This window comes from Zea mays, chromosome 9, assembly GCF_902167145.1.
Source record: "Zea mays cultivar B73 chromosome 9, Zm-B73-REFERENCE-NAM-5.0, whole genome shotgun sequence".
In the NCBI taxonomy this organism is placed as follows: domain Eukaryota; kingdom Viridiplantae; phylum Streptophyta; class Magnoliopsida; order Poales; family Poaceae; genus Zea; species Zea mays.
In genome coordinates, this window is record NC_050104.1 from 103973148 (window position 1) to 103994256 (window position 21109).

A 21109-nucleotide genomic window follows, 5' to 3' on the forward strand; every position below is an offset into this window, starting at 1 on the left:
TGGCGATGTCCATCAGCTCGCTCGCCCTGGTGGGGGTCTTGCGACCCAACTTGCTCACTAGGTCGCGGCAGGTGGTGCCGGCGAGGAACGCGCCGATGACATCCGAGTCGGTGATGTTGGGCAGCTCGATGCGCTGCTTCGAGAATCGTCGGATGTAGTCCCGGAGGGACTCTCCCGGCTGCTGTCGGCAGCTTCGGAGGTCCCAGGAATTCCCGGGGCGCACGTAAGTGCCCTGGAAATTGCCGGCGAAGGCTTGGACTAGGTCGTCCCAGTTGGAGATCTGCCCCGGAGGCAGGTGCTCCAACCAGGCGCGAGCGGTGTCGGAGAGGAACAGGGGGAGGTTGCGGATGATGAGGTTGTCATCGTCCGTTCCACCCAGTTGGCAGGCCAGACGGTAGTCTGCGAGCCACAGTTCCGGTCTCGTCTCCCCCGAGTACTTTGTGATAGTAGTCGGGGGTCGAAACCGGGTCGGGAACGGTGCCCGTCGGATGGCCTGGCTGAAGGCCTGCGGACCGGGTGGTTCGGGCGAGGGACTCCGATCCTCCCCGCTGTCGTAGCGTCCCCCACGCCTGGGGTGGTAGCCTCGGCGCACCCTCTCGTCGAGGTGGGCCCGACGGTCGCGGCGATGGTGCTCGTTGCCGAGGCGGCCCGGGGCCGCAGGCGCGGTGTTGCGCGTGCGCCCAGTGTAGACCGAGGCTTCCCGCATGAATCGGGAAGTCGTGGCATGAGGTTCCGAGGGGTATCCCTGCCTTCGGGAGGTAGAGCTCTCGGCCCGTCGGACCGTGGCGCCTTCCAGGAGATTCTTGAGCTCCCCCTGGATTCGCCGGCCCTCGGTGGTTAATGGCTCCGGCATCGCGCGGAGAAGCATCGCTGCTGCAGCCAGGTTCTGGCCGACCCCACTAGATGCGGGTGGCGGCCTGACCCTGACGTCGTCGGCGACGCGGTGCTGGAAACCCTGGGGCAGATGACGTATTTCTCCGGCCGGGGGTTGGCCCGCCCATGCCTGCCCGACGTCCCGGCGGATCGGCTCAAGCGCCCCTGCTCCCTCGTCGAGCCTGGCCTGCACCCCGCGGATTTGCTCGAGCTGTGGGTCATGGCCCCCCGCCTGAACGGGGACCACAGCTAGCTCCCGTGGGATGCGGGGCGCCGGCCTAGGGAGGTCACCGTCCTTCGGCATGCCGAGATGATTGCCTTCGGAGGGACCCCCTAGATCGACGTGGAAACATTCGCGGCTTGGGCCGCAGTCCTCGTCGCCGAGGCTGCGGCTACCGTCGGAACAGTCGGAGAGGCAGTAGTCACATGCGGTCATGAAGTCCCGCATGGCACTGGGGTTGCCAAGTCCAGAGAAATCCCAACAGATGCTGGGCTCGTCGTCTTCCTCGGACCCAGAGGGCCCGTAGGTCGAGACGTCCGTCAACCGGTCCCAAGGCGACCGCATGCGAAACCCCAGAGGGTTTGGACTCGCCTCTACGCGAGCGCCCGCCAAAGCAAGGTCGCTAGGCGGGTTGAGGCTGAATCCAAATGACGTGGGATGGGAATCGGTCGGTACCTCTTGGTCGACGAGCGGCGATAAAGTCACGTCGGGGACTGACTGCACCGTCGTCTCAGGTACGAGGGTGACGTCCAGCAAGCTCTCCGCGAGCGCGCTGGCGTCGTCCGCTTGCTCAGGATTGGCGTGTCGCGGGGAGACGGCGCTCGTCTTCGTCTCAGGCGTGAAGTCGATACCCGGTGCGCCCCTCGTTGGGGCGCCAGTACCGTCGACTCGCTCGACAGCCGACGAGGCGCTGCCTCCTGCTTGGCCTTGGTCGCCCTGGTTTCTCCTCCGTCGGCGGGGGAAAGGACAGGATGAGCTCGAAGGTTGTTCTTCCACCACGCGGGGAAGACGTCGTCGATTCCGCCGCCGGCGGGCGGGCTGTCGGCCGCCATTGTCGTTGTCGCGCGGCGGTGGAAGGAGTATCATGTCGTAGCTGCCGTCGAGGGACATGAACTCAAGACTCTCGAAACGGAGCACCGTCCCGGGTTGGAGAGGTTGCTGGAGACTGCCCATCTAGAGCTTGACGGGAAGCTGTTCGTCAACACGCAGCAGGCCCCTACCTGGCGCGCCAACTGTCGGCGTTTCGAGACCGGGGGGTCCCTGGGCCGACGAGTGAATGTCGCCGCGTGCCCCAGCCCAGATGGGTCGAGCGCGAGGGCGAGCGCGAAGGGGGAGAGCGAGGCGGCCGGAGACCGGCGTGAGAGAGGTGGGAATTCCGCGGCCTTCGTGTTCGTCCCGCGCCCAGGTCGGGTGCGCTTGCAGTAGGGGGTTACAAGCGTTCACGCGGGAGAGGGAGCGAGCGGCCCCAAGCGAGCGCCTGTCTCGTCCTCGTCCCCGCGCGGCCAACCCTCTCTAAGAGGGCCCTGGTCCTTCCTTTTATAGGCGTAAGAAGAGGATCCAGGTGTACAATGGGGGGTGTAGCAGAGTGCTACGTGTCTAGCGGAGGAGAGCTAGCGCCCTAAGTACATGCCGTTGTGGCAGCCGTAGAGATTTTGGCACCCAGCTGGTGTGATGTCGTGGCTGTCGGAGGAGCGATGGAGCCTGGCGGAGGGACAGTTGTCGGAGCGGTTGAGTCCTACGTCCTCTTGCTTCCGTAAGGGGGCTGAGAGCCGCCGTCGTCACAGAGTATGCGGGGCGCCATCATTGCCTATCTGGCGGAGCGAGCCAGATGGGACACCGGTCTTGTTTCCTGCGGCCCGAGTCAGCTCGGGGTAGGGCGATGATGGCGCCTCCTGTTGACGTGGCTGGTCTGCGCCCTAGGTTGGGCGATGCGGAAGCTCCTCCGAAGCCGAGGTCGAGTCTGTCTTCCGTGGCTGAGGTCGAGTCCGAGCCCCTGGGTCGGGCGAGGCGGAGGTCGTCGGCTGAGGCCAGGGCGGAGTCCGAGCCCTGGGGTCGGGCGAAGCGGAGTTCGTCGTCTTCTGGGGCTGAGCCCGAGTCCGAGCCCCGGGTCGGGCGGAGCGGAGTTCGTCGTCTTCTGGGACTTAGCCCGAGTCCGAGCCCTGGGTCGGGCGGAGCGGAGTTCGCCGTCTTCCGGGACTTAGCCCGAGTCCGAGCCCTGGGTCGGGCGGAGCGGAGTTCGCCGTCTTCCGGGACTTAGCCCGAGTCCGAGCCCTAGGTTGGGCGGAGCGGAGCTTCCTATGATGCCTTCGGCAGGGCCTGACTGCCTGTCAGTCTCACTCTGTCAAGTGGCACCGCAGTCGGAGTGGCGCAGGCGGCGCTGTCCTTTTGTCAGGTCGGTCAGTGGAGCGGCGAAGTGACGGCGGTCACTTCGGCTCTGCCGGCTGGGGGACGCGCGTCAGGATAAAGGTGTCAGGCCACCTTTGCATTAAATGCTCCTGCGATTTGGTCGGTTGGTGCGGCGATTTGGTCAGGGTTGCTTCTTAGCGAAGGCAGGGCCTCGGGCGAGCCGGAAATATGTTCACCGTTGGAGGGGGGCCTCGGGCGAGACGGAAATCCTCCAGGGTCGGCTGCCCTTGTCCGAGGCCAGGCTCGGGCGAGGCGTGATCGAGTCGCTCGAATGGACTGATCCCTGACTTAGTCGCACCCATCAAGCCTTTGCAGCTTTATGCTGATGGGGGTTACCAGCTGAGAATTAGGAGCCTTGAGGGTACCCCTAATTATGGTCCCCGACAAGACCCTAAGCAAGCAAGGCACTATCTCCCATGTCTCTTTCTGGCTCACCTATTCTTCGTGCGCGACTGTGGCTCCTATGTGCAATGGATAGTACATGCTCCGATCATGCATCTTCTATCAATATAGGGAATATATCCGGTGCACATGAACCTTTGGTGCACATATGTTGCACATAAACTAACAAAATTCATAAAAAAAACTAGAAAATAGTTCATGCATATTCTTTCCACCCTACTATAATTATATACACCAAGTTCAAATTTATTATAGTTTAGTTGTAATAAAAAAAGAACATTTTAGCTGATTTTCTAATTTAAACGTGTCAGAATTTTTTTATCTTTTTATTACTCTTTATGTAATACAAATTTGAATTTGAAATTTTGTATATAGTTTGAGTAGGGTGAAAAGAATATGCATGATTTTTTTAGATTTTTTTGTGAACTTTATTAGTTCAGGTGCATTCACCAAAGGCTCATGTGCATCGGATATGTTCATATCAATATAACCTGCTCGAGTTGTTTCAATTTTTTAGTTGATTTTCTTTCTTTTAGCTTCCAGTTTTCATTTTTTTAGTCAGAGTTGATTTGGGTCAACGTGGTGCGTGGTTTTATTTACATCTAATTACTTTATATAGTTTTATTTTTCTATTATCTAATAAAAACCGCGGCAAAGCTTCTGCCGTTTTTTTCCTAATCAATAATATAACTCGCTGGCTTGGGCTTGTGATGTTTTTTTTGTTGTCACTCCATATGTCAGCCTGATAGCAATGCCCGCCTCGATGACCGAAACAATAGTTAAGGACCCACAGCCCCATGAAAGATATCACCGAGGACTGGCTCGGTCGGCACACTGCGCCGCCGTCGCCATCGTCCGCCGGAGGCGGCCGAGAGAATCTGCCATGGCACCTGACCCTGATCCGACAAGAGAAAACGCCAGCAGCAACGCGTCGTGGCTGGGTGTCGAACGCGGCTGCTCGAGCGTCGAGGTGAACGCCGGGCGGGGACGCCTGGGTGGGTCCGCGGCGAGCGCGACGCGGGCGCCACACGCGGCGACAGCGGGCGGGCGGGCGATGAGGCAGCAGCGGCAGGCGAGAAGCGCACGCGCAGATCACCCCTCGGGGCCCGCGCTGCGCTGCGCTGTGCACGCGGCACGCCGGCCGGATCACCAGATCAGTCAGTCCGACACGGACAGCGTTTCTAGTCTCGCTTCGGCGCTTCCTGAATAGTCGGGCCCACATCGCGGGTTTCCGTGGGGGCCACAGAGCAGTTGTTGCGTTGTTTTCGAGTGGCTAGGATGCCCGAGGGTGGGGGAAACGTGCGTGAGGTCCACCGATGCGTTGAGGCCTGATTCTCTACGCCCACAGCTATAGATGTGCCAGCACAGGAGTAGAATAGAATCCCAATTTTAGAGCGAGCGAACAACTGATTTCGGACAGTGCCATTCGTGCAACATTAGTTTTTGAGAAATTTCACATGAAAAATCCAAAGTATAATAAATGAATCCTAGTTTGAAATATAAATCAAACCACTGTGAAGTCAAGTCAGTCTCAGCGGAAATTTCAAGTCAGATTTCTGTGTGGGTTCCCGTGAGCAGATCTTGCGTTGGATGCTGTAGGGTCTGTTTGGTTGAATGTACATGGTGGGATGAGAGAGGGCGACCATAATTTATATAGTATTTGGATGAGAGTCACATGTGAACGAGGTAAACACCAAAATAGTTTTTAGTGGCGGCGTGATCAAAAAATCAAGGGGACGGTGTCGTCCCCGTCCCATCCCACTTTAACCTCAAACCAAACATAGTTTCTTAGGATGATTTCTTGGTGGCGTTTTTTGCTATTGAAACCAGTAGGTAGCTTCAGGGCTAGGAGTGTCGTAAGCACATATAAGTTCAATCGACGGCAAAACTCAGCTTCATTAAAATTTTGCAGTACGATATAAAAGAGAAAAATCATCATTTTTTTAATTCTTTGTATTAGATAAATTTTTCTTTATTTATCTCTTAGCATCAACTATAACTTAAAATTTAATATATTAAAATAAAATACGTCTATAGATTTTTTAAAGTTTTTTTTAAAAATTGATACTTTAATTATACAATATTTCTATGAAAAACTTGCTTCTATAGATTTTTGAAGTTTTTTTTAAAAAATTATATTTTAATTATACGGTATTTACATGAAAAACGTGCTTTGCTCAACCGTTTTCTTCTAACAATGATAATATGATGACTATAAGTAATAGTAAAATATGTCGTCTTAAAACATGTATTCCTAATAAGACAATAACATGTTAAATCAAGAGAATAAATGAAATGATACGGAATTTTCACACATGCTTGCTAGATTGAAATATCAAGCAAAGTTTAATTTTATGGTGTTTTTTACCTTTTTTTTACATAGAACCCTTTCTATATTACAGGTTTTTTCTTTCGGAAATCTCTTCTATTGAAGTATTTGGTCAGAATAGTATTTTTTTTAACAAACTATAGGATGCTCTGTGTCTCGGAGCAACATCGCCTTTGATGATAAAATAACAGGTTCCAATCGTACTGTGATGCACTAATAGCAAAATGATCGCATGCCGATGTACTTTAAAGGTAGTATAATCTACCGTGGAAACGTCTGCCCCACATGAAGCTTCTAGCAATAAACAAAATTGTCTAAATCTCCACCATGCATTATTGCGTTTAACGATACATGTCATGTGAAAGCTACAACTATCATTTAACACCACTCAAATATATAGATCCATATCGAATTCAAAAAGGAATAGACCAACTTCCATACACTGGCGGACAAAGAATTTACTTAAAAGACATGACCCACATTTTTTTCATATATAACTTTAGTAAAACTGTTTGATTCTTTAATATGACTAGATAATCGTACAAAAGATTATTACTCATTTTATATATTCTATAATGATCCTGGAGCTATTAATGATCAGTGGCCTACTATTTGATTCGCTATAAGAAATTTTTTATAAAATAGAAGGCAATGGAAACCAGAAAAACTGGTGCTTTATAAGAGTAGAAATTTATTAACAACAAAAACGGTTTTTCTTGACTATATAATTTTCACTTCTTTATTATTTTGTATATTATATCTAAAGGTGCTATCATCTGTTTTAGATAATAAATGTTACCTATAATAACGTATAGGATGGGGTATCCAGTATTTGCAATGATAGAGATGAGAGCAACTACAAGCCACTCTTTATATCCTTTTTGAATAATTGATATGAATAGAGATTTGTGTGAAAAAAATATTCTCTAACAGTTTTATTTGGTTATCGAAATATACTGGCCTTTTATTTCAGATCTGTGCCTGTCAAGAATAAAAAAATGATCCTCTAAAGTACACGAAAAGTACAATAAGATATATAAAACTATCAGAGAGCAAAAAGATATAGAAACCAATTTTATGCAAATAGCCCGATAAATGGTAATTTAAAGTCTGTTTATATTATCTAATCGAAACTTAAGTTTTTAATTAAAGCTCTATACAAACAATCTAAGGGGATGTTTGGTTTATAAGGACTAATTTTTAACCTCTACATTTTATTATATTTTAGTTCCTAAATTGCTAAATATGAAAATTAAAATAGAGTTTTAGTTTACTTATTTGGCAATTTAAAGATAAAAATATAATAAAGTAGAGGGACTAAAAATTAGTACCCATTAAACTCTAAATTTTCCTCTTATTTTTAGTCTATCTTATATTAGAGAGCTTAAAAACTAAACTAAAGTGCTTTAAAACTTTTAGAGATAGAATCACTTTATAATTATTAGAGCTTGAAAGTTTAGAAGAGAAAATCTAAATAGTTTTCATTAGACCAGAGTAAGATTTTAGAAGACTTCTGGCATAAGGACGTGAGGGCCACACCAAGCAACCAGACACGCCCTTTGGCAAAAGGGAAAAGCGCCACTTTCTCCGCTTCTTTTTTATGATCCCTTCGTCTCTTCTCTTCGGAGTAGTTGGGAAGCTAGAGAATCAAACGAGATTGGTGATGCTAAAATCTACTGCTTATTTAATTTTAAATAAAAACTAATTTGATAATCCTATTTTTAAGAGATTTTTATTTTATTAAAATAAAAATAAACTAATTTATTTTTAAAAATAAAAATAAACTAATTTATTTTTAAAAATAAAAATTCTTTAGAAAAATAAAATGGTCAAACTAACCTTAAAAAAGAGATTTTATTCTCTCTAATTATCTCCGGTTTTTGGACTAGCCCTTTGTGTCCCACTCGCCACCCCTATATTCTCTATTTCTCTCTCCCGCGTTCTCCACTTCTCGTCTCCTTCCTTCCGCTTCCTCCGTCCCCTGGCGGCCTGGCCCCTGCGGTTTCTGGTTGTCCCTCACGCCAATGTAGCTTGCCCCTGTTTTGTTGCTTTGACCACCTTAAAAACCTCAGGGCCTTCAAATATACTCACCGAATCACATCCTGTCACGCCTCCTGCTCAAATTCCTAACGCCCGAGAAACCAAGAACCGGGGTGAGGCCGCTGTGCGACGCCGTCACCTTCACCTAATCCCAACTTCCCCACTAGTCCTCAAGTGTCTCTCTTCTTCTCTTCGGTTACAAGAGCAGACCGGAGTTACCGGGCGGTGGAGGCCGCGATGAAGAGCCCTCCTGTCATGGATCCCGAGGCGCCGCCATCGCCGCCGCTGCCGGGCACTCCTCCCGATGACGAGGTATGGTGGACCGGGGTTGCCTGGTGTTTCGAAGGTCCAATCTTGTCGGGCGGCTCTTGTTCGCCGTCGCCGTGGCTCCTGAATCTCAGAATGCCCTTGTCCGTCGGTTTTCTTGCGATCTTGGAGGGTTCCGGTCCTGAAATGTGCTGATTTCTTTTGTTTGTGTGGCTGTGCTGTGCCCGCAGGAGGAGAAGCGGGGAGGACGGAACGGGGTGCCATGGCGGATGACGCTGAGCCTGGCGTACCAGAGCCTTGGCGTGGTTTACGGCGACCTCAGCACGTCGCCGCTGTACGTGTACAAGGCGGCGTTCGCGGAGGACATCCAGCACACGGAGAGCAACGAGGAGATCCTCGGCGTGCTCTCCTTCGTCTTCTGGACGCTCACGCTCGTCCCGCTCCTCAAGTACGTCTGCGTCGTCCTCCGCGCCGACGACCACGGCGAAGGAGGCACCTTCGCGCTCTACTCCCTCCTCTGCCGCCACGCGCGCGCCGCGCTCCTCCCGCCAGGACGAACCGCCGCCGGGGACGAGGACCAGTTCTTGGACGGAGCCGACGGTGGCACCAAGAAGGCTACGGCGCAGAACGGCAATGCAGTGACGCTGGGCGGGGGCGCTGCTGCCAGCGTCAGGAGGCTGCTGGAGCGGCACAAGGTGCTGCAGCGTGTGCTGCTCGTGCTGGCGCTGGTGGGCACCTGCATGGTGATCGGCGACGGTGTGCTCACGCCGGCCATCTCCGGTGAGTGAGTCAACGAACGCCTTTCGCCTTGCCTGATGGCTGATGGGCTCCGCTGCTCTCGACTTGTTTGGGCTGTGTTGCTGTGCTGTGTAGTTCTGATTCTGACATGCTGCTCTGCTGTTGCAGTGTTCTCTGCAGTTTCCGGGCTGGAGCTGTCCATGGAGAAGGAACATCATAAGTGTAAGGATCCAATCATCGCCCTCCTATTGATTTTGTATTTGTTGAGTCTAGATTTGTCTTTGTAGCTTTATAGGTACTGTTCATCGATTCAAGTTGTTAGTTAAATGCATCAGGGTCCACCTTAAAGTTTCCTGATGCAATCATACAATTGTGTTCCGGACTTGGTTTCAGCGACTTCTTAACTGTGAGATGTGTGCAAGAGTGGATTTGTGGTATTTGGAGTTTCTCATAGGAAAAGGTGGTCAAATCAGATGCCATGTAACTGAACAATTTGGTTCGCAGAAGTTGTAATGGCAGGGTGTGAACTGTTGAACACAATCACCTCGAGTTATCTCTCTGTTTAATCAAAAGATGTGGTGTAGTATACAGTTAATCCTGGAAGGTCTTTAATTGTTTAACCGGGACCAGGAACAGGAACAGATCATCAAAGATGATGGATCTTTTAGTAGTGATGTATACTGACAGTTTCTATGTGTAGCAAAATCGAACTTTTGGTCAGCATTCATGCTACAATACATGGAACTACTTACTTGTTTCAAGGTATAGTAGGTAGCAGTCTTAAACTGAACTACTCGTCAAAGTGGAAGGAAAATGGTTCTCAAGTAAGATATGCTACCCAAATTGATGTTATGTTTTAGTATATGAAAGTGGGATGGCAGAAAGATGGTACCACGTTGTAAGATTCAGGAACCTGGGAAAAGGGCCACCTGTGCTGAAAGAAGTTCACATTTGTCAAGGTCTAAATTGTGAGGCAAAGGACCTTATTCTTGACTTTTAAATCAATAATTTTTTCCTTTGTCAAGTTAAGCATGACTTTACTTTATTCTGATTCCTTTTTGTGTCGATAAGGTGCTGTTCTGTTCCAAGTCCCTTCTAACTGTATGAAGTTCTGCTAATGTGAATCTGCAGATGTGGAACTTCCTATTGCCTGTATCATACTGGTTTGCCTGTTTGCACTGCAACACTATGGTACACACCGGGTTGGCTTCATTTTTGCTCCAGTAGTGGTCACATGGCTCCTATGTATAAGCGTTATTGGTGTTTACAATATTATTCACTGGGAACCCACTGTATATCGAGCATTATCTCCGTATTACATGTACAAGTTCTTGAGGAAGACACAGAGAGGAGGTTGGATGTCCCTGGGAGGAATACTGTTATGCGTAACTGGTACTGTGCTCAGCAAACCATTTATGAACCTTTTCCCTTGATCTTTGGAGTGTCTCTTACTACAAGGTGACCCTTTCGATCTTTCAGGTTCTGAAGCAATGTTTGCCGATCTAGGGCATTTTAACCAGTTGTCAATACAGGTGAAGAAATGTCTGCTGTGAACTATTTTTTCTGTATTCCATCCTAGGAGTATATGGAGATGTATTCTCTGATAAAAATTTCTTGGGCAGATTGCTTTTACATGCATGGTGTATCCAGCATTGATCCTTGCATACATGGGACAAGCTGCTTATCTGTGTAAGCATCATACCATGGAAAGTGACTATAGGATTGGATTCTATGTGTCTGTGCCAGGCAAGTTATTCTCGTCAGTTGTTATCATCAGTGATGTGAACAATAGCATGATATAAGACTCAGTGCTGATTGTTAATGTTTACAATTTACCATTTCAGAGAAAATTAGGTGGCCCGTTATGGCAATTGCTATTCTTGCAGCAGTTGTGGGAAGCCAAGCTGTCATCACTGGTACATTCTCAATGATCAAGCAGTGCACTTCTCTGGGCTGCTTTCCTCGGGTGAAGATAATTCATACATCTGCCAAAGTACACGGGCAAATATACATCCCTGAGATCAATTGGATTCTGATGATACTGTGCTTAGCTGTAACCATTGGTTTCAGGAACACAAAACACTTGGGGAATGCATCAGGTATGCCAATGTTGATATCTTTGTATTATAGACTTTAAACTACCGAATTTTCTCGGGTGAGAACTAAAAGTGAGTAGTAATGGCTGTCAATCTCACATGTACTAGTTATTTTTATACAGGATTGGCTGTTATAACCGTCATGCTGGTGACAACGTGTCTGATGTCCCTGGTGATAGTCTTGTGCTGGCATAAGAGCATATTTCTGGCAATTGGCTTCATTGTGTTCTTTGGAACCATTGAGGCACTGTACTTCTCAGCGGCACTCATCAAGTTCAGGGAGGGGGCCTGGGTCCCAATCGTCCTTGCTTTTATCTTCATTTTGATAATGTGCATCTGGCACTATGGCACCATCAAGAGGTATGAGTTTGACGTCCAGAGCAAGGTTTCCATCAACTGGCTCCTTGGTCTCAGCCCGAACCTCGGCATAGTTCGTGTCCGCGGCATTGGCCTCATCCACACCGAGCTCGAAACTGGCGTCCCGGCAATCTTCTCGCATTTTGTCACCAACTTACCAGCCTTCCACCAGGTAGCCTCAGTCCTTTTTGTTCAATCGATCGATGATTCCATTTTGTCCAAAGTTCAGACATGGTTTCAGAAGTACTTTTACCCTGCTATTGACCATTGTTGGTCATGACCAGGTACTCATATTCATGTGCATCAAGAACGTACCAATACCACATGTCCGTCCTGAAGAGAGGTTCCTCGTTGGGAGGATCGGCCCGAAGCAGTACAGAATGTACCGGTGCATCGTCAGGTACGGCTACCACGACTTCCACAAGGACGACATTGAGTTCGAGAAGGAGCTGGTGTGCAGCGTCGCGGAGTTCATCCGGTCAGGGTCGTCCAAGTTGAACGGCATGCCCGAGGAGTTCGACGAGGAGGAGCAGCGCATGGCGGTAGTCCGCTCCAACAGCATCCGCATGCTCGAGGAAGAGGCTACAGTGGAGAAGACCGTCGGCCCGTCCCAGGCCAGCAGGGAGATACGGTCGCCGTCGCCCACTCCTCCCCCGGTGGTTGGCCCCAAGAAGCGGGTGCGGTTCGTGCTGCCGGCAGCGAGCCCGAAGCCGAATGCCGGCGTGCAGGAGGAGCTGCAGGAGCTGTCCGACGCGCGGGAGGCCGGCATGGCGTTCATCCTGGGCCACTCGCACGTGAAGGCGAAGAGCGGGTCCAGCTTCCTCCGCCGGTTCGTGATCAACTTCTGCTACGACTTCCTGCGGAGGAACAGCCGGGGTCCCAACTACGCCGTCTCCATCCCGCACGCCTCCACGCTGGAGGTGGGTATGATGTACTATATCTGATCTGATGACTGAACCCCTGAAACTGAGGGGGAGAAATATAGGAGCAGGAAAAGATGAAGAGGAAATGGAACAAAAAGTTTTCAGCTGTATATGCTAGATCTTGTAAGTAACTGCTGGTGAGTTCCGTTGTAAATGCAGCTTAGTTTTCTTGTTAGGCCTTCGGCTTCTCTCGTGAATAGGAGTACCAAAATTGCCTTCGCCGGTGGAGAAAATTTCATACTCCCTCCGTTTTGTTTTAGTTGTCGCTGGATAGTGCAAAATTGAACTATTCAGCGATAACTAAAAAGAAACGGAGGGAGTATTATATATGCCCACCCAATACCGAGGTTTGATCCCGGATCTGGCATCGCAAAAACATCAAACGAATCTCAAGTTCTCAACTACTATAAGATTATAAGATCAGCAAAGATCCAGAAGAGTGCTATTTCCAAATTCCGTCAACCATGGGTTCCGCTGGCCTGGCACGAACGTTGAAGTCCCTGTGCATCACCGGGCACCTGTCCAAGGCCGTGAGCCTCATGTGCCGGAGTCCCGTGTGCCCCGGCGCTGGAACCTACGCGCTTCTGCTGCAAGAATGCGTGAACCGGAGGGACCCGAGGCTCGGCAAGAGGATCCATGCGCGCATGGTCGCCACCGGGTTCCGCTGCAGCGCGTACGTCGCCACCAAGCTGCTCATCTTCTACGCCAAGATCGGGCACCTCGGATGCGCGCAGAAGATGTTCGACGGAATGCCGCAGCGGAGCGTTGTCGCGTGGAACGCCATGATCTCCGGGTGCGCGCGCGGCAGCGGGGAGGCGCAGGAGCGGGCGGTGGAGCTGTTCAGCGCGATGCGCGCGGAAGGGCTGGCGCCGGACCAGTTCACGTTCGCGTCGGTGCTGTGCGCGTGCGCGAGGCTGGCCGCGCTGGGGCACGGCCGCCGCGTGCACGGCGTCGCGGTCAAGTCGGACGTTGGCGGCAACGTCTTCGCCAACAGCGCGCTCGTGGACATGTACCTCAAGTGCAGCTGCCCCGAGGACGCGCGCCGCGTGTTCGCGGCCGCGCCGGAGCGGAACGTCACGATGTGGACCGCGGTCATCTCCGGGCACGGCCAGCAGGGGTGCGTCGACGAGGCGCTGGCGTTCTTCGACCGGATGGCGGCGAGTGGGTTCCGGCCCAACGACGTGACGTTCCTCGCCGTGCTCTCGGCGTGCGCGCACGGAGGGCTCGTCGGCGAGGGGTTGAGGCGCTTCTCCTCCATGTCCTCTGACTACGGCCTCACGCCAAGGGGCCCGCACTATGCGGCGGTGGTCGACATGCTCGCGAGGGTCGGCAGACTACACGACGCTTACGAGCTCGTCAAGAACCTGCCGGACTGCCAGGAGCACTCCGTGGTCTGGGGCGCCATTCTGGGCGCCTGCAGGAAGCACGGTGGAGACGTCGAGCTTGTCGAGCTCGCCGCCCGGCGGTTCTTCCGGCTGCAGCCTGGAAACGCCGGGAAGTACCTGGTCGTGGCGAACACGTACGCCGCCCGCGAGATGTGGGAGAGCGTGGCTGGCGCGCACGAGGCGATGAGGGCGCTGGGCTTACAGAAAGATCGTGCCTGGAGCTCCGTCGAAGTGCAGAGCAGGAAGCACATTTTCCTTGCCGGAGACACGTACCATGACGAATACTCGGCAATATATGAGGTCTGCAATGCATTGGCCTCCACCGTCGCCGAGCAATCCGTGCGACCAGTGGATGGTGTCAGTCGTTGTTGATGGCTATGCAGTGGTTTGCGTGGTGACTGCTGCAATTCAGAATGGAAGTGCGCCGCTTCTCTGGAGAAAACATCGTGCACAGAAATTTATCTAGTATGATCTGAATGCCTCATTCTCGTCCGAGCAGTTTTACCAGTATAAAGGCAAGTGAGCAAGACTTTGTTCGCTACACTGTACCAGAGCCTGATGAAAGCTGAAAGAGCAGAGGCCAGAGATAACCTTGGGATAAGTTAGCAGAGCAAAGGACAGGATGTTACGTGGTACATGTCCATCTTTATTTGGAACCTTTACCTTGCTTTCGGAAGGAGCATCTACCACAAGATCGCATCAACTGTTCAGATATCTCCCAATCATGGTGGTTTAGAATAGCACATCGAGCTGTGAATTGGATCCTTGAAGATCTGTGATAATGTCAGGATTTGGAGAGACACTACTGATATGTTTTCTTCAGCAACATGTAGGAATATGCACTTGTTTGTCATTACAACAACACAACAACAACAAAGCCTTTTTGTCCCAAGCACGTTGGGGTCAGGGGCGGAGCCAAGGGGGGGCCGGCAGGGGCCATGGCCCCTCCCAAGGCTATGACACATACAAGAGAATATAGTCGAATTTGTGTGTAAATATATACTCTAAATTTTATGCAGCGTAATTAATCAAAGATTTAATATAGTGGTTAGTAATACATGATCCATAACTCTAGTGTAGTATGTCAACCAAAATCTAAAGGAGACAAAAAAAGATAAAATATTCGTTAAATGATCAATCAATGCATTAAACGTCAAACCTAATTCGCCTACAGACGCTGATACCTGAACCTCACCCTTTATACTTCATCGTATTGTCTGGCTAGGCAGCTGCCGATTGCCACTGACCACTTGACTTGCCTCTACCATAACCCCACAACCAAAGTCCAAAGAAGGTGATCACGCGAAGCCGCAGAATGAGCGGCAACAACGTATATACATACTATATTAGATCTTGTGGATAATAAAATCTACAAATTTCAACTAAAGTTGTCACCTGATAACATTATACAATATTTTTACTATACAATATTCTTATCATATAGTATTAATGAATTGGCCCGGCCCCCTTATATAACAATCCTGGCTCCGCCCCTGGTTGGGGTAGGCTTGCACTTGTTTGTCATTGATTCAATCAAATCCGCAGACAAAATTCACTTGACTGAGAAGTAGTAGGATCAGACAAAATCTGGAATGAATCAGAAAAATTCTATGTGATTCATCTGTCGAGGTCCTGGGAGTCTGACATAAGATGTAGAACAGTTGATATCTCAGAAAAGAGGTCAGTCCCCTTGATACATCCATTTTCTGTTGTACCATAGTGATCTGAAACGAAATCTTTTCAAATACAATCTGTTTATTATAGTTGATATAAACATGGGAAACAAATAAAGAAGGGTAAGAGGAGACAACAAAACATGTACAACTTTACAATGTTCTCACAACGAACTCGCCAACAAACATTCATCTTTTTTTTTTATGTTTGCAAAACAATTGGTTCGACTTCCACAATTTGCTACCTTTTTTTCTACAGCTGATTCTGCATAGGTGACATGGAGACTCAAAACGGCCTGCTTGTCATCACCAATCCCCCCATGCGCATCACAGCACATTCCTTCAACAACACACATACCTACTCATATCTATGGCTTGTCTGCCAGTGTGCCTTTACACTGTATTTTCTTTTTTTTCCCATGACAACATTACATACAAGAGAAGGTTTGCTCGATCTTATCTACCAACTGATTTCCATGAAATGAAACCGGAAGGGGTTGAAGACAACCATGCATCATCAGGATGGGTAGCCTCTCAGAATGATTCTGCTACGAGCTAGCTAGTGAGGGACGAATGTTCCGACATAGCCAATGCCGACGATGAAGAAAGCGATGGATTGGAGGAACAAGAATATGTAGTAGCGGTTGTTCCCGAACGCAATGTCATAGCATCCACAGAAGAGGAGGTAAGCTGCGACACCGAGCTCCAGAACGTGCAACCTGATTCGACATCGAAGTTTATCCGCGAGGATGGAATAGATGAATCAGAAAAAATGGATCAGAAAAGACAGTTCTTCGTCATGTACCTGTCTCCTATCCTCATGCGGGGTTTCTTGCCTGGCACTTTGGTCCTGAGAGCATCACCGAGTTTTTCTGTCACCACCCACTCGTTCACCCTGCCTGCCTCCAGTAGGCCGATGAAAGTGGCCTTGGTTCTATGCAGCGACATCACATTCTCGAAGAGGGTCCAGAAGACAACTAAGTGAGCTGACCTGCACCACCATCCGATGGTTTTGATGTCAGATCTGTAAGCTAATGTCATCGGATTTATCATAGCTTGAGGGCAGAGTGAAAGGCATCGTTGGTTTTGAACTTTTGATGGCTGGATGATCATAGAGTTGTTGGAAAGATTGGTACTACCTTGGAGTGGCAACAGCACTGAGAAGGGTTATTACGGTTGGGATATAGACGGAACCCCACTTTGGCACTTGAACCTCAGGAACCAGGACCGTCGTGGGGATCACGATGCAGTAAAACACGAACGTCACGGCGTGCGCTACGATCTTGCGCACGAGGAAGAAGTTGTAGATGACGTGGATTTTCTTCCAGAGCGTCACCTTCTGCACCAAGGGAGAAAAAAAAACCAATAACTAGCTAGTTAGAAACAAGTCTCTTTTTTTTTGGCTATATATATATATTAAATATTTAAAAGGGGTTCTGTGCAAGGCACCTTGTTTCTGACGATCTCCACCAGCGTTTTCCTGAACAAGTTTGCCGGCCCACACGACCATCTGTGCTGCTGGTACCTGTACGCTTTGAGTGTGCTCGGGAGCTCGCTTTTCACCTGGAAAACAACGCGTCTCTTCTGGGTTAATTTCGGCTGCATGCTCAGGAAGGAGGAGGACTGGTAACACTCAAAGAACAAGGGAAGCGAACGCAGTTGGTGTAACACATGGTGCATCCTACCATGAGGTCACCGATGTATACAAACTTCCACCCTTTGAGGCTTGCTCGGACTGCCAGATCCATGTCCTCCACCGTGGTCCTGTCCTTCCACCCTCCGGCCTCGTTCAAAGCGGATATGCGCCACACGCCAGCGGTTCCTATCGAAAAGATATGTCGAATGGTAAAGGCCGTGCGAAACTGTAGACTGTGCTGTGCTATTTACGTAGTTGAGTTTGAAATAGAGAGTGCGTGGGATAGAAAAACTGTTTGAGAGACAGCTTAATGGTTTGTTTGATTCAGCTTTCTTAACCAGATTCGATACCAAAAATCTGAAATTCCAACCAAAATGGATACTTCAGCAGAATAGATTTCTGAAAATCTATATATTTCTCTAGTTCAATTTAGAATCATCTTCTACGCCAGATTTTCTAGATTCCTGTCATCCATATTAGAAGCTGTCATGCTCTTATAAAATCTACAGTTGAGAGTTGTTTCAACCAAGCAAATTTCAGTATTTATAATGGTCAGCTCACAACAACCTTCTCATAGTTCACAGCTGAAATCAGATTTTCAGGAATCTACATATGAACTAAACAGGCCCTAAGAATAACGACTTTTATTATTGAGCTGAGCTGTCGTTACTGTCACTCGTCGTTCAGGGTCCCTTCATCATCTCTAAATCTCTTCAACTTATTTTTACACAAATTTCATACGGCTTTGAGATGTGGCACGTGACCCCCTTTTTTTTCGTTTATCTTTATAGAAAGACTAGGAAACAGAGTATGAGGGACTGAAACACGTGGCAGAAAAAAAAAAGGAAAAGGCCGAGGGACAGAGGCATGCATGGAGAAGAGAAAGGGCACAGCTAGCCCCCCGGCCGCCCCCACAAGAGAAGGCATCTGAAGAGAGAGTTTTTACCGTTGAAGCCGAAGAAGGCGTAGGTGGAGGAGCCGACTTCCTGCTCCACTGCGAAGTGGTAGTCCAGGGACATCTCCTGCATCCTTGTCATCAGGCATTCGTCTGCGTTCACTGCTCATGGGAGACCCAGCAGCAGCGGACATGGGATCAGCAGCAGTTCAGCATGCACAAAGAGCCTCTAGCAAAGCAAGCTGATGGAAGGTGCTGCCGGCCCGAAAAAACATCCTTTCATCAATGTGGGGGATAATTCAGACGGTTGACAGCCTTTACTGAGACATGTTTTTTTATATAAAAAAGAACTATTCTTTGCGCCTGTCGTCCATCAGTGATGAATGAATGAGAGTGAGTGTGATATGTGCTAGTACTAGTCCAGACTCCAGAGACGGAGGAGATGTTCATTGCTGATCCGGAAAGACTGGGTCTAGTGGTCGAGTGCTGGACCGCGTTTATGATGATGCCAAAGCAGGTAGGTGTGGTTTCGTTGGAAGTTGCACTTGCACTTGGGGGGTGGGTAGGTAGGTAGTTGAGGCTGGAACTGAGGCTCAGACCGTGACCTGTGGTAGCTGATATGATCTCTGGTGCTGGCGTGTCTTGTCTAGCTGACGCTCACTCTCTCAAGGAAAGCTTGCTTTGGTGCCTACGGGCTACAGGAATGGCGTCGCAAACCACATGGGTGGCCGATGGAGACCGACCGATGCATGCATGCATCATGCAGTTTATGTGGAGGACCCGCCTGCCTGTGTGAGTGACAGGGACACTTTGACCCTGGGCCCAGCACCGACGTTCTTCCATGTACTGGGCACGCAGTTGGGTTGGGTCGCTAGCTGGAGTACGTACGTGCGGTAAAAACGACGTACCGAACTTCCAGCGCGCCTGGACGAGCGCGAGGTCCGGGTTGTGGAGAAGGAACGGCACGGCGCGCCACAGGAAGTCCGGCTCCGGCTGGAAGTCGGCGTCGAAGATGGCCACCAGGTCGCAGCCGCGGGCGTAGGCGCGCTTCATGCCTTCCCGGAGCGCGCCGGCCTTGTACCCTCGCCGGCTGTCGCGGACCTCGTACTTGACGTTCACGCCCTTGCTCGCCCACCGCCAGCACTCAGCACGAACCAGCTCCTGGTGGTGGTCCATCATCATCAGGAATTAATAGAAACATGAACATGATAGTATGCATGCTGGAGTTCCTTGTGTTGTGTATGTACCTTGACGACGGGGTCGGTGGAGTCGTCCAGCACCTGCACGATGATCCGGTCCGACGGCCACGACAGCCCGCACGCCGCCCCGATCGACACCTTGTACACCTGCACGTCCACGCACGCACCACCATGCAGCCAGCCAGCCAGCAGCCCAGCACACGCACGCACACGTACGGTCAGTGTATGTAAGTCCTCCCCTACTAGCTAGCCTTAAATTAAAAATGAACGCTTTGATCGCGAGACGACCAGAGCCAACGCCGGCGCCGGCGTCCGTCCGGCAGGCGCTCACTCACCTCCCGCTCGTTGAACATGGGGATCTGGACGAGCACCATGGGGTAGGCGGCGGCCGCCTCGAGGTCGTCGCCGTCGCGGATGGGCTGCCACCGGTACCGCCGCTCGGGCCGCCGCCCGAGCAGGCGCGACGCGGCGACCACCACGGCCATGTACACCTTCTCCGCGAACAGCATCGCGGACATGGCCAGGCACAGCGCCACCGACACCCGCAGCAGCGGCACCACCACCGGGGACTTGAGCTGCTGCCACAGCGCCGCCGCGACGTCGCTGCGGGAGTAGCCCGCCGCCGGCACCGTCCCCAGCTCCGCCAGTACCGCCATTGCGGTTGTGATTTTTGCACACCGTGGACCCAGGCTCCCAACACACAGACGAGCAGCAGGCGTGACGACACCTAGCACGCAATGCGGGGGGGGGGGGGGGGGGGGGGGGGCACGGTGGCCAGGTGGGAATAATGCAGCGCCGCCGCCGGGGTGGTGCCGGTGCCTGCAGCGCCTGCTCCGTTGCTCGTCAAGGGAGGGAGAATAAAAGGGGTGGGCTAGCGCCTAGCGGGAGGGTGGTGGGCTTTGTTGGCTCCCGCAGGGACCACCAGACGGCGAGGCAGCGAGGGGAGATTTTAACGGCTGGGGGCTGACCCCCGGGGACGCCGCCGCCGGGTGTCGGTGGCCGCTGCCAGGTGGTTTTAACCGTAGGTGATTGTGATTCGCTTGGCTGTGCCTGCGGTAGATACAGCCATACATACAGCCTACAGGGTGCTGAACTGCTGATACATTTTTGGATTTGATAACCGGAGTACATGCGAATCCATCCACCTGTTTTCACCGGGCCAACCATTTCCATTTGTAAGCTAGGTATCACCTTACCATTTAAAAAAAACAAAATAGGCATCACTTTACTAGCTTGTGTATTCATTGGTTTTTTCTTTCTTTTTGTATGCATGCGTATAGAACTAGTTTTCATACTTAGAAAAATAGGGTAATTGGCTTCTCAACTAGTGCTTCAATATTATAGGAAATGTTAACATGGTAATGCTTTTTAGAACTTCTAAATCGGTACACGTTCCAATAAGAAGAAAAAAACAAGAAACGTCCATAAAATAGAGTGCATTTATTGTACACAGTTCTTAGTTTTGGCTGGAGTATAATGGGTGGATTGATCTGGATTGTGGATCCGTCATCTTTTCTTTCCTTTTTAAGGTTAGTTTGCAAACTTAAATCTCATCCAGAATTTTCAGAGATTGAATGAGAAATTAGCTCATCCCTCCACAATTCTCAGAAATCTCGGAGAAGATTTAAGTTTCCAAACTAGTTGTTATAGTGACAGCTCTTGATGAGATGTGTTACGGTGGACAACTTGGATCAATAAGGACTAGTTTCGAAACTCAAATCTCCTTGGAGATTGGAGAGGGATGAGGTGGAAATAAACTAATTTTCACCCCTATTTCCTTCCAATCCTCAAGGGGATTTGAGTTTACTTAAAGGAAGGAAACATATCCGTGGCTCACAAATAGGCCAAACTGCGACACACTAAACACGACCACTAGGAATCCTCAAGAC

The 21109-nt window shown here is 50.2% G+C and overlaps 2 protein-coding genes across 2 annotated transcripts; one reads left to right on the forward strand and one right to left on the reverse strand.

Annotated features, from left to right (window-relative positions):
- The first annotated feature begins 8100 nt into the window (after window positions 1-8100).
- LOC100281081 (potassium transporter 10) lies at window positions 8101-12547 on the forward strand. The gene is given in 9 exon segments (NM_001154000.2): window positions 8101-8363; window positions 8549-9098; window positions 9225-9278; window positions 10188-10448; window positions 10536-10588; window positions 10679-10802; window positions 10901-11155; window positions 11275-11681; window positions 11794-12547. Coding segments are annotated over 9 exon segments (2439 nt in total). The 5' UTR covers window positions 8101-8288; the 3' UTR covers window positions 12454-12547.
- A 3115-nt stretch (window positions 12548-15662) lies between these two features.
- On the reverse strand, window positions 15663-20200 carry LOC103638767 (probable glucomannan 4-beta-mannosyltransferase 9). The gene is made up of 9 exons (XM_008661585.4): window positions 19556-20200; window positions 19269-19367; window positions 18930-19182; window positions 18073-18183; window positions 17176-17312; window positions 16940-17053; window positions 16630-16829; window positions 16296-16481; window positions 15663-16209 (listed from the first exon to the last, which is right to left on the reverse strand). Exons 1-9 carry the CDS (start codon window positions 19874-19876, stop codon window positions 16050-16052), a joined length of 1581 nt encoding a protein of 526 aa, XP_008659807.1. The 5' UTR covers window positions 19877-20200; the 3' UTR covers window positions 15663-16049.
- Between the last annotated feature and the right edge of the window lie 909 nt (window positions 20201-21109).

What these genes read in the sequence shown, in the direction of transcription:
- LOC103638767 (XM_008661585.4), bottom strand. Translation starts at nt 19,876, where the DNA reads ATGGCGGTACTGGCGGAGCTGGGGACGGTGCCGGCGGCGGGCTACTCC. An exon ending in CCATGTTCAACGAGCGGGAG is followed by an intron (nt 19,368 to 19,555) that starts GTGAGTGAGCGC and finishes GTGGACGTGCAG; the next exon opens with GTGTACAAGGTGTCGATCGG. An exon ending in TATACATCGGTGACCTCATG is followed by an intron (nt 17,054 to 17,175) that starts GTAGGATGCACC and finishes GTTGTTTTCCAG; the next exon opens with GTGAAAAGCGAGCTCCCGAG.